This window comes from Oryzias melastigma, linkage group LG13 (genome assembly GCF_002922805.2).
Source record: "Oryzias melastigma strain HK-1 linkage group LG13, ASM292280v2, whole genome shotgun sequence".
Taxonomy (NCBI): domain Eukaryota; kingdom Metazoa; phylum Chordata; class Actinopteri; order Beloniformes; family Adrianichthyidae; genus Oryzias; species Oryzias melastigma.
In genome coordinates, this window is record NC_050524.1 from 7066696 (window position 1) to 7080424 (window position 13729).

The 13729-nt window shown below is 39.3% G+C and overlaps 1 protein-coding gene across 10 annotated transcripts in view; it reads right to left on the reverse strand.

The window, feature by feature from the left end:
- Positions 1 to 13729, reverse strand: part of tenm4 (teneurin transmembrane protein 4) — a 264928-nt gene that overhangs the window by 32446 nt on the left and 218753 nt on the right. For all 10 annotated transcript variants that reach the window (XM_036214986.1, XM_036214994.1, XM_036214992.1 and 7 more), the window contains 2 exons: positions 5762 to 6639; positions 1033 to 1205 (listed from right to left, as the gene is read on the reverse strand). In XM_036214986.1, coding sequence (XP_036070879.1) covers positions 1033 to 1205; positions 5762 to 6639 — 1051 coding nt within the window. The remainder of the gene's footprint in view (positions 1 to 1032; positions 1206 to 5761; positions 6640 to 13729) is intronic.

A 13729-nucleotide genomic window follows, 5' to 3' on the forward strand; every position in this document is an offset into this window, starting at 1 on the left:
TAGCTCCAACGTTTTTAGCTATCAATTTCAGCATCTTCAGCGGCCAAATTCAACTTACAGCATTCATATTATTGCAGGTAATGCTATATATCTAGTTCATAATTATGTGAAAAATGTTATAAAGAGAGATCTGGACAGAATATCCCCTCGCTCCTCACGTTCCAAACAGGAAGTACCTGCTGGTCCCAGAATCCCAAAATCCTGTAGACTTCTCCTGAAAAATGAACAGCTATCACTCAGTCATTGTTTGTCAGAATAACCATTCTTACTCTGGTGTCTTTTCAACATGTTTTAGCTCATTTTTTTTCCACAAAATATTTTCTTTATCTGAAGTTTTAAGTTCTCAACTGTCCAATCAGATGCCTGAATAAGAGTATGTGGTGCCCACTGGGTCCCACCTTGGCAGATTCTCCTGAGCCAGTTTTCAGTGTGGGTGTGGCTTTCCAACAAGCAATCACCACTTAATCATATCATCTGGTACAAAATGGCGAAGTCCATACCACGAAACTGGAGATAAGATATTTTCTATTGGGGACGTCACAGGTTTTGTCCATCTCTATGTATGTCAATGTTTCTTACAGTACGGCTGTGTGCAGGGGGTGCACAAAGAGTGCCTGCAGCATGCCTGTAGGAAAAATGTGCATGAACATTTTTGCCCTACGGGTTCACCGAGTGGTCTATGATCCTGATATTCTGTGAGCCCCATACAGGTTAGCCCATTTTTTTATCTGCAAACAGCCCTTATCTACCTGTAAAGGCAGTTGTGACGAAGGTATAAGCAGCACAGCAGCCTCACTTCTGAATTTCACCAGGTAAAAGCTGGGAGAACTAACACAACTCAGTGAGTTTCTGCCCCCCTGTGACCTGATTTAATATTGTAGCCAAAGATTTCCTGATTTCAGGTGTTCGGAATGTCCTCTGGAAGAATCCTTCCACATTGAGACGAGGGAATATCAGAGTCAACGGTGTGCAGCAAAGTCACACTCAAAGGCTAAATATATACCATCCTCACAGGTCTCCCTTAAGCTTTACCTTGCATAAATGTGTAGAAAGTGCCAGAAGCCGACAGGTTGGTGGTGACTGTGATGTCTTCTTTGCTGGAGTCCTCGGTTTTGATGCGGACCGAGCTGTCGACATCCGTGCGAAAGCTGCTCACTCTTCCCGTGGGGTAAGTGATGTTGGTGAGCCGCCCGAAAGCGTCGTACCTAGAAGAGAGCAGTCGATGTGGAGCAAAGCAAGAAGGAGAGGCGTCATTACCAGCTCCTTATGTCTGTAAATAACATGTTCCAGGACAAGGAGTTCCAACTACAATCACAGGTAGAGAAAGGTTTTTTTTTTAATGCACACGCATTAGGACATCTTCTCCATTAGCATCACTCAATGCATTTTTTAAAACGTGTGAAGTATCCAGTGCAGACCTTTATACATGATTTAGAAGCAGGTACACTAAAATGCTAAGCAGGTTTGGACTTTTCTACCTCTTTGACGACTCATGAATACAAATGCTTCTTAATCTTTAAGGAACTTTCAAATGCAAACACATAAATGAGAGGTAATGGGAAAACAAAAACACTCGAGTATTGCACGACAGTCAGAGCCAAGATAAGAAATCACACAACTTTTTAGGTAAAATGCTTATAAATGTACAAGATTAGGGATTTCCCCTAATCTCATTATGCTGTCTATGAAATAGGAGCGCTGAGGTGTGACTCCGCGGAGAGACGCCTCCCCGGGCTACAAATCAGCTCATCCCCATACAAGAACATGAGTGGCCAGATTGTTTCATTTTGCTCGGAGAGCACATCAGCATCGAACAAATCTTTCAGATTGCAAGTGTTGCAGAATGGCAGAGAGTGAACCCGTGCATCACTTTAGAGAGAAGCCTTCTCTGTGTGCTCTGAATACAGATGGGAAAGCCCTCTCCGGTCGTGATGCCTGCCATAATAAAGCCTCTAATAAATGAGATGCCGGGTGCCGGTTTACGGATATTTTCTCGCTGCTGCCATCTCAAATATCCAATATGGAGAGTGGGAGAGCGGGAGAGGAATCATCTCCCGGAGATAAATGTTATCTGATCTCAGCTGCATCGCAGATTGGGACTCACAGATTCGTTTCAGAATAAGTCTCCCACTTTAGGAAATGCTAATTATCTGAGTGATTTGTATCTAACCATTTTCTTTAACGTTTGATCAGAGCTTTTGCAGTGAAAACATATGATATGTGGAATCTAAAGAGCCCAGCTTTTCGCCGTCACCACACTCCATACGGCAGCTTGATCACTGACCCGCGCTCTTTCTGTCTCTATTAAGACCGTGAGCCTGTTCCATTCCTTGAGCCTCACAGCTGAGCTGTTAATGGCTCCAGCCCGCTTCGGCTCAGCTGCCTATTAGCTTGCTTTCTATGGACAAGAGAGGCGGAAAAGGGGGCAGGGAGCGCTCCGCTGACGGAGAGGGACCGGTTTCCCCATGGTTGATCGCGAGTCCATTCGGATCGCATCACCTCCGTGTCACATACGAGCTCCGTGACCTTTCCAGCTCCGGCCCAACAATGAGGCCCAACCCTTCGTGTCGGCATCACCCCCAGCATACCAAATGTCAACTTTATATCTCTTATTCGCCCTCCGTCTGGGAATTTCGCTGATTTTCTCACCGTATTTAACTGAAAGGCTGAGAATAATTAAGTGGCATTTATGAGAAGCTTTAATAGATTTACAGTAACCCTTCAGAGGAAGAACAAAAATATAAAGAGGTTAGCAGAGTGTTTACGCGTTGAAAATGCCAGAGCAAAATTGAGTTGGAACAAAGGCATGACTCACTCCAACATTCACAGTCAATCCTTTGTGATGCCTCTGCACTTACACAGATTAGTCTTGATCTATAGCTTAATACCAGTCCTTGTTATCAAATGTGAGTAAAATATTTAGCCGTGCACTTTGTTGGGTGGAGATAAATACAGGTGTAGGTGGCAGAAGATTATGGTTTCGACCCTCAGGTAACAGCCTGACCTTCAACACTAATTATTCAAGAAATTGCACTTTTATCAAACGAATGAACGAAAGGAGGTTAAAAAAATGTTGAAAAGATGAAATCAGATGTTTACACTTCTCATTTTTTTTCTGAAATTGCTTTTTTATGATCAGAATATAAAAGACCGACTCCGAAGGAACTATTTTGATCCCATTCTTGTGGCATTGCTCTGATGATGGAAGAAAATGTAAGATATTTCTAAGTATTTATTCATTCAAGTGCTTATGAATCATGAGTACATGAAAAAATAGAGCAGAAAAAATTAGATGCATTGACTACAATCCATTGATGATTCTGAATTAGAATTGAGTTAGAAAATTAATATAATTTAAAGTAAAAGTAACAAGCAGAACTAAACTTTTTTCCACTCAGACATTTTTTGGAGAGCACACAAACATGGCTGCCCTTGCAGATCACGTCATACGACCATCCCGACTTTAGAGTCGACGGCCAATTCGCTTTGTATTAAAGTAAAATATCTATTCAAGGGAGGGTAGAAACCATTCGGGTGCTTTAACAAGTTCTGCTGTGAGTACTTCCAATATGTTGTTATTTTGGGGCCATAAATATTTGAAACCCAAATAAAACATTTTGAAAAAAATATTGGTGTTTGGCCAAAAAAATGTAAAACGTTAAAAACTTCTGCTATTCTAAAATAAACGTAATTATTTTCAGCTTCAAATGTTCTGTTTTTTAGGTTTAAAAACTCAAAATTTCCATTTCAAAACCTTTTTTTCAGTTTAAAATCTTTTTTTAACTTTCAACCCTTTTTTTTTTTTTTTACATTTTCGAATCTGAAAATTTTTGTTCCAAAACTTTTGGCCCCGTTGTAGCACGCTGGGGCGGGGCTAATACGAAGGACCGATCAAAACTGATTAGGGTGGTAACTTCAGTCCTGGTGCATTCACTGACTTCTAGAACAGTGATAATTACGCTCAGAAAATTGATGTTTAGTCTGTACTATCATAGTCTGGAGTTGTCCCAAGATGGGTGTAGAAAGCAGAGTTATCGCGTACAAACCACGCATCCAAAACTCTGTTCTAGCCTGTTCAAAGAGCCATCTTATTGTGTTAAATACAGGCAGTGTTCTGCCTCCCGGACTTCAGCCAGTCCGTGTGGTCAAACACAGCTGGGGCCAACACAGAAACTGCGGACAAACCCAATTGGGACCCACATTTTCTGCCCACTTTTAAACCATATAGGGCCACACCTTGCTGGCTGGGTCTCAGCAGCAGGGAGGGGAAGGGGGGTGGGGTTGCTCTACGCTAGGAGTCCACAAGTCAAGAATGAATTTCTGCCTTTACTTTTGCTATGCAGAAACTATGTCCTAGAAACACAAACATATTGATTTTGGCAAATACCAGCATAATCATAATTACATTTTAGCTTTTAAAATAGATGATCAAATTAGGTCTTTGAAGGAATATTGTAAACTACAAGATTTCAAAGTGTCTCATTTAATGACATTTAACATTTTTGGTGAAATTTCCCTTTTTTTTTATTTAAAGACGATTATTCCAGGACTAATGTCTCAAAGAGGTTGCCCAGTAGAGCAGCTGCGTATCGGTTTCTATTGTCAAACTGACAGTTGCTAGTATTTGTAATGAAAACCAACAAACAGAGGCTGCTTGTTTGGATTTCTATGTGACAAAAGCTTTGTTCCAAACTGTCAAAGCCTTCCTCACACTGACAACAAATCAGATCCCTTTCTGTTTCACAATAAAGAGTCATTGAAGCTGATAATAAATTACCAAGAAAAAAAAAAAGAAAACCAAATTCATATCATATATAATTCATTTCTGCTTTACTCCATTAAAATGTGCTTATTGAAATGTTTGAAAGTCTAAGTGCGTCTGGCATTTCCTGAAAATGATGCATTTATAATGCAAGATACCACGGAAACCAAACGCCCTAAAAATAGCACGTGTGGCATTTTTTTTAAATAAATAAATAAAATAAATGTGATCAAACTTAATCGTAACAGTAATTGAGTCTAAGAGAAAGTAATTAAAAATTCAAAGCGCCTGCAGAAATCTTCAGCTATCAGAAGCCCGTCTTTGAACCTTCAGAAATTCCTACGCACGGCTGCACGGGCGCCATCTCAAATGACAACCAAATCAAACACAGGTGATGAATGTCTGCTCGTATTAAACAGAGCACCTAATTATGTGTCAGAGTTTTATTCCTCCAACGAGGTACAGCAGATGTCTGACCAACCAATCTGCTTAATCACAGTTTTTGGACTGGCGTTCGGTTAGCACAGTTTCCCTTGGTGCATTCCATTAGGACGAGGGACAGATTGCTCCGTGCGAGTCACGAGAACATCAAATCCCACGCTCGTATGTCTGAGACGGAGGGAGAGTTTTCATTAGTTTCCTCTCAGTGTGTGGTTTGCCTCAATCAATTACTACCTATGGCTATTCTAATATGTTTATACAGATGGCCCTTCAAGGTCCTGTGGGTAACATTTTCTTGCCTGCAGATATATCTTGTTTTGTGCCTGACAAACAATTGATGGAGTGGAGTCTGTCACTGCAAGCCGAGGTGCAGATGTGTAACATATCATCCAGTAATCCTATTTGTTATGATAGCAGCAAATAGGATTACAGGATGATACTTCCACGGGTCTTGTATTTTGAGTGACACAGGCATCTAGGTATATGCCAAAGAGGAAAAGCAGAGATATCAAAGCTCTACTCCTTTCTGTGTGTATTACTTTTGTAGTTCCTACTTACTCAAAGAAGGTTGTCCATCCATTTTCATCCGTCTTGGACGCAAGAAGTCCTGAGCTCCCGTGGTAAGTCATTACAGCTTGCTCTTGACCTTGGGCAGCGACTGTTTTGAGGGCGTTGTTCGTACCAATGGTGAACCAAAAAGTTTCGCCGTTGGGGACCATCAACCACAGGGGCATTCCAGTGGTGTCCCGTCGGAGAATGATTGTGTTTTTATTCTTATCAGTGATGCTGCTTATGTCTCCTTCTCCCGTGTAACTCAAGTTGTAGAGGTAGTCTCCTGTGGTCAGACTTTGAGTGAAAATGTGGCTCCCATTGGCATCAAATAAGTAGAGTTCATCGTTAATTGGCGAGGACACTTCGTACATGCTGAGGGGGTTCAGGAAGGGCTTGTTTTTGCGGACGTAGCGGATACGAATGTTTCCGAGATCGGCGATGTAAAGCTCTCCATCTGGACAAACGGCCAAGGAAGACGGGGAATTTAGCTTGGCGTCCTTAGCGTAGCCTTCATCGCCAGAGTAACAGTCGCAGTTGGCATCGTTTTTGCAGTCACAGCCACTCGGCGCCCCTGCGACCAGGGAGATCTCTCCGTTGGTGGACACCTGTCTCACTCGGTTTATCTTCTTTTCGTCTGACTCGGCGATGTACAACACACCAGTATGAGACACAGCCAAAGCGTTGGCCGACTCCAAGGTAGCATGAATCGCTACCTTACTCATGAGAAAGTGATCAATCCCAGGTACTTGGCAATGCATGGGTCGACCCGCCACTATTCGGACTTGGTGGTTCTCTGAGATCTGAAGAACAACGTTGTTGTCCAGGACATATAAGGAGTTGTCCATGGGACTCACTGCCAGGTCTGTGGGCCACTCGAGGCGAACCTAGAGAGAAGGAATGCACAAGTATATCAGTTTCATGACAAAGAAACAGAAACCATGATCGTATACATTTCCTGATGGTGCGAATCACAACGAGCTGGCTTCAAATTAAGTTAATGCAAACCAGTGGGTCATGTGACCACAGGGTTTATTCACCATATTATCTATGCAAAAAATATCCTGTAACCTGACATTATTAGGGGCGAGCCAAAATATTGATGTTGGGATATATCGCAACATTTAGTCCTGCGATTGATTCTTTATGAGTTCTTACCGAGTATCGATCTTTAATTTTTGTTTGATATATTCGTCATCCTTTGGTGAGACGTTCGTAAGGAGGTAGACAGGGGGCGTGCATTGCAATACTGGCTGTTGTTGGTACCAATGTACCTGGCAGCTACCGGTACTTGAATTATTTACTTTTTGTTCTGTTTACAACAATTTTGTTCTAAGTAGTGGCACTGCTCTTCATGTTTACTATTGTCAACACTGAATTTTACAAATAACTTAAATTCACTTGGTGTCAATGCTTGTCAAAGACAGTATTACTGATTTCAGCAATGTTTCACTAAAGTGTCTATTATTTGTTGCACAATATAAGACAGAAGTTGTTTATTAAGATTGTCTTCAAGCTAAAAAATAAATGAGGATACATTTTCCTAGGAAATGTGTTCTAAATATTGTGAGCTATTGGAGAAGATTTTTACTAATTATAGAATCCGCAATATTGTGCGTCATGTATCGCGTATCATGTTGTATTGTGAGGTACCCGGTGATTCCCAGCCCTAGTCATTATGAAAGGGTCACATGACCCTACCCACTGACCCTCTTTTACAGTCATTGACCTGATACCTCGAGAGTCTATAGCAAACATGAATTAAAAAGTTAAAAGACACTCTGATCATCTTTTGAACTTTTTTAAAAAAGCGTTCCCAGTAGTCTCTTAATTACAGTTATACTGTTTTTAGCCAAAATAAAAAAATAAAAATAAAACAACTTGTGTCATTTTCTAGGACACTTTCTGTGGAAAAGCAGTTGTTCATTAATAATTCGCCTCTGAATTGTGGGCGGGACGGTTGGTGTGGAGTGTGCCCGCCCCTGTTTCCCATCATCCATCTGTTTACTTACTCTCCCACTAGCTTACAGCACCTCACGACAAAAACAGCAAGCAATATTCTATCCAGCTGTATAATTTGAGCCAGATGTTAGCTCAGATGAGTAAACAAAGACATTCATGGATCTATTTGTCTGCGAATATGTCTATTTGTAGATAATATGTCAAGTCTACAAGCCTTTTCCAATATTATTTTTTGTGTTTTTGTAATTTGAATAATGAAATACTCAGAAATGGAATTTGAAACTCAGTTTTCTTAATAGAAGTCCAACATTACAAAAAAGGCACATGTTTAAAAACACTGTTTTCATCAGAGTGGGTCTTTAACACATCCTCCTTCATTTCTGTTTGATGTTTAAGTACATGTTTTAGACTACACTGCTTTTTTTACCTCAAAAGAGAAAATATCCACAAGCTACTATTGGTAAGTATTCATACTTCGTATTGTATCAAAGCATCGTGTCAGCTTGTAGAAGAGAAATATGTCTTAATGTAGGTCAATGCTTTTGCAGCTGTTGTGTGGGTAGAAATGCCATGTCAGATTATTTAAATAATCAAATTTAAACAATTCATTCTGAGAACTGCTGACACTTGAAAACGAGACTCAAGCATCTGTCTCCTCCTACAAATCTGTTTGAGTGTGTGTGTGTTGTGGATTATTCATTTTGTAATGACAGGACTTTGCAAGAGGACACTCACCAAGCAAAGGCCCAGTATGTTTCTGACCCCCCAAATTATGAATTAGAGCTCTGCTAACAAAGTATCAGGCTTTTAACAAATTGCAATGGTTGGATTCATTCAATTTACTGGTCTCCTGTTCACTTAGGATCCCAGTGGGATCTCTTAGAACCATAATGTAAAGTGTCGTGTTCAAATGGAAGCCTGGGAGCTCTAACAGAGATGACTGATTTAAAGACAGAGACAGACTCAGATTTTAGACAGTCTGAGAAATGCCTGGGTGTATCTATGCGACCTGGAAATGAAAAATGCATCAATTCTTTGACGCCAATCTGCAAGATTGAGTGGTATTAGATCATTCTTTCCATCAGGTATTCCAATCCTAAAGTTGAGTCAGAATTCTTTCACTTCTCATTATTTAGCTATATAGTGCGTTCGCCATTTTGTAGAGCTGCTTCTTCAACTTAACCCTTTAATACCTTTAATTTTGGAGCTGTCGCTGGTGGACAGGAAATAACGCACGCTTTTCAAAGCACCGTCAATCTTTGACATTTAGTGCAACTCACACAATGAGTTGTTGAACGGAGAAATACGATATACAACACTTTACTAAGTGGAAAGCTGCTTTTCTGTGTTACAACCCGTTGGGAATATTATATTTGAGTAAACGGTTGAAGAGCTACAGTAGTTCAAAAACATGGTAAAAAGGTAAATTAAGGTCTGTGTAGTCACAACTTAGTGCATTATATGGTGCTTTCACCATTTTGTAGAGCTAATCGAATCTACGTCCCAATCCAAATTGTTCTCCCTTCCCTAGTTCTACAAATTCTAGGGCCATTTTAAGAGGTAGTGGTGTGTATATTTTAAAAGACTACCCCTCCCAGCAGAGGAATACAAAGTCCTCTGTCGCGAGGGTAAACCATGTGGCACTGTGCCGCCCGCGGAGGACCTCAATATGGTATTTTTAAAGTTAGAAAACCAAAGTTGTTATGTATTACAGAGTGCTGGCAGCTCCGCGCTAGCATAGCTGACCGGCGACTATTGCTGACGTCATCGAGTGGGAGTGTCATTCAAATTTGAAGACACAATTTTTCCATAATTCTTTGTTTGGAGGGCTGATGAATGATTTTTCAGATGGAAAAAATGTATGTCATATTTTATTTTGTAAACCATCCAAGTTTCTGAATCACAAACAGTATAGGATATCATCTTTAACATAATATAGTTTATATATATATATATATATATATATATATACATATGTGTGTAAACTCTGTTCTATAATTTTAAGCTGTTTTTTTTATGTAGTGTGTAGTTGTACAATACTGTATCTATCATGAGAACACAGTATATTTATAAAAAGTCCTTGTAAAATGTTCATATTTGTTTGGTTTTTACTTTGGGAAATCAGTGATATCCTATTTGCCTTAAAAGTAGTGAACATGGTGTCCAAAATGGTTTTAAAATCAGGGTGCTAGAATCTCGCTCTGAAATATTTTTTTGTGGTTAGGGAGTAGGGGGGTGGCGGGATTTGGACATGTTACTTTACTTAAAAATCTTCCTTTTGAATGACTCAAACTGACTAAAGCTGATCACTTCACTATTGTAATTATACACATTAAAAATGGTGGCCTCGGAGCTTAAAATTGAATGAATAAGCCAATTTTAATTCGTAAAGTTTTTTTTTTTTTTTTTTTTACTGAAAAATGAAATAAAAAAAAAATAGAGATTTCAAACTCTATGACTACCAAAAATAAAACCACAGGCTAAAACTGTTTGGTTGTAGTGTGATCATCACGTTGGCAGTCTTGCAGTTGAAAATAAATTTAGAACTAACACAAGCAGTTTATGATCAGAAAAAACCAAACCTTTTAGCTGCAGTTAAAGACTGCCAAAAGATAAACACATTTTTTTTTTGTGTTACTGTATAAACGATGTGACCATGGATAGTGTTGGCATTTACTTCTAAGGAACTGCAAAGAGTTCACTTTGAAAAACTCAGAACAAAACAAAAAGCAAGAAAAATTGAGTTTCATCCTTGGTTCCAAATTGAATATAACAGTGAATTTGCTTCTTGTTTTGGACTGTGTTCAACTAAAACTTTTTTTTTCATGTTGCTGTGATGTCAAGCAGTAGCTGAAGAAGTTGTTTGTTGCAAATGGTGAACTAGTGGAGGCAAAGGCGGCTTTTAGCTTTACATTTTGATACAATTTGGATGAACCAGATACACTAGCTATAGTTTTCATGGAGTAAAGCAAATATTTTCTTAAGCAGTTTCAGTCCTTCAGTTCAGTTTGGGTCAACATACTGTTCAGGTAAAAGGTAAAGCCAAAAATGAAAAGAACATTAGCATGCTAGGTCCTCTGTTTTAGCATAACTAAGCTACTAGCAGACGGTACCAATTAGCACTGATTCTAGAACAAATCATAAAAAGAAAAAAAGTTTATAATTTTAAAAAACTAACTGTGAAGTGCTAAGTAAAATTGAAGTAAAGTAAAACCTTATTGGACTAGTCAACACGCAGTTAAAGGACAGTACATATCACAAGTCAAACGAAAACAAATTTTTGTGCAGAGTATCATGGAAAATCAATTGAAAGTCAGAAAGCACAACCAGAATTAGGGTGCGCCGGATTATGAAACAGATTTTCTATTTTTGAACTAATTCAAATGTTTAAGTGTGCCTTATGGATCAAGAAATACAATGAGAGTCACTTAATTAGCTCTGATTTATTTTTTTTTAGATGGGTTTATCTATTTTTGGCAGAAATCTACCACAAACAGTAAAATAAACTTCTTTTTTTAAAATCACTACTGACATTACACTACCTACTACATTGGCAGCATTGATTCTAAAAGGTGTCTTTTATTTTGAAAGGAAATTATGTCAAAAGTTACATTTATTTTTTTTTAATCAAAGTTATTCTCTCCTTATATTTATATGCCAAAAAGTTACTTTTTGTTTATCATAATGGTAACATTGACCTAAATATAAATCTCTGTCTTATTTTTCTAAAGGATGAAATGAGCCTTTGTGGCTCCTGTTGGGTTCTGTTCCTTGAAAGATTGACCCGAATGGTTCTGTAAGTGTTGAAGGGTGCAGACCTCTGATAGAAACAAACATAAACCTGTTAGAATTCAACTAAAAGATTAGTGGACCCAAAATGTGGAACTTTGCGGCTCTCGTTGGGTTCTGGACGGCAAAGAACCAAACCAAAAGTCTGTTTTAGCATTGAGGTTACAGACTTTTTTCAGCAGTTTGTTTCTTTTTGAATAACTTCCACAGAGTCAAACACTAGAAAACATGAACATACACCCACAAACTCAATTATTTCTGCTTACTAATTATCTAGGCAAAGTTTTCCAATTAGTAAATTATCATGAGTGGGTGAGTTTTTCTACAGAATTCACAGGTCAACAATGGGACAAAAACACCCCATGCTGTCAGCATCGCACACGGCTCACATCTCATGAACCTTTCAGCATCCCAGACAAAATGCCAGAGATTTTTTTTCTTTTTTTTTAATATAATGGGACAAGTTTTCCAGCTGCATACAACAAGCAGGTGACCAGCAGTGGATGCGTGTCACCTTTTCAGTTAGGAGAAAATGCATTTACCGGGTAATGAAGGGGAGACTTTCCATTTCTTAAAACCTATTTCTTGTCAACACTGGTGGTTAAATATTTTATGAGCCTGAGTGTGGGGTGGCTCAGGGGACCAGCCTGTAAGGAGGTTTTCACGCCACTCTGAGTGATGAGGGGGATATTTCCTGAGCTCCTGTCCCACATGCTGTAACCCGATCTTACCCTCCCCTTTATACAGTGGGCCAGCTGTCAGTAATTCCGGCTGGATATGGCTGGTATGAAAACTTGTCATATAGGCTGAAGGGGCAAGTTGGTAATAAAGCAACAGAAATGTGTTTTAAATGTATTTACTTTGACATTTTAGCCGTTTTTGCCCATAGCAGCTGGTTTTTGATAGCTAATCATTCCAGTGTTCTTGCACTGATATATACTGTCTTCTCCTCTTCAATTTGAACTTGTCCTGTAGTGAAAGTTGTATTTTAAGGCAGTTTGAAATGTTTCCAGTGGCCTTTTAACTATGAAGTTTTTTTTCCAAAATCAATAAACTTGTGTTTTTTTCTAGGACATAGTTTCTGCAGAGTGGCAGGAGTTCATCAGAAATTTTCCTCTGAATTGTGGGTGGGACTGTTGGTGTAAAGCGACCCCGCCCCCAACTTCCTGTCATCTGTTTAGACTCCCTCCCGCTAGCTTACAGCCGCTCGCTCCCCCAACTTCACTTCACTGGTGCAACAAAAATGGAGAGCAATATTGCAGCTACCCAGTTGTACAGTCTTAAGTCAGATGGCAGTTTAGACAAGGAAAACCCTATTTTTTAGGATGATAAATCGTTTCGGGGTATAAGTCACATGCGTAATAAAGAAGAAAAAAAAAATATGGGGAAAAAATGCGAAAAATCAGAACAAATTCATCAAATCTGGCGTTATGATGCTACCACATCAAACATTCCCAGCTGCAGCCTCTCGATTGAAGCACGTATGCTTGTCCAAAAATTTTGTTTATGACCAGATTTTTCAATGAAGCGCCTAAAAACAATTCATGGTTGTACCGGTGCGCCCAGGGGAAAAAAATAATCTCCGTGACCCTGAAAGTCTTATTCCTTAATGTATGTGTAGATGTAACACACCTCAAATAAAAATGATTGTTTTATTATTATTATTATTATTATTATTAAAATGTACATCTAAATTGTTCAGCTGGGGTCCATGCCCAATCACCCTGCGCACATGAGCCCGATGCTAGCGGAGGTAAATCCTTTAGCTCCAGTGTTTAGGCTACGCTCTTCCATCTACCGTAACTTATCAACCGTTAACGCAATTAACGCAATTCCAGTGGATTCTGAAGCGAAGTAAACGAGATTTGCAGCTCTGTGCAGTTGTGAAGTGTGTGCGTAATCCACGATTATCAGCAGATAGTGCTGCAGAGAAAAGCAGCTTGACGCGGCAGGGCTCTACGTTTGTAAAAGGTTGTATATTGAAGGAAAGTCAAAAAAGAAAAGCTGCTTTGTTTCCCACATTAGAATCAGCTGATTCACTTGGATCGTGTGAACAGTTGAGGATTTATAGTAAATCAAAAAGCCAGTAAAAAAAAAAAGTCAATTATTTAGGTGTCACTGTGACAATATTGCTGCTAAAAGGTTAACTATGGAAGCTCTGAAGGTTAAATCTAAATCACAAAACTCACGGTTCAGATCTTGTCACGGTTTTAGGGTCAAAATTAT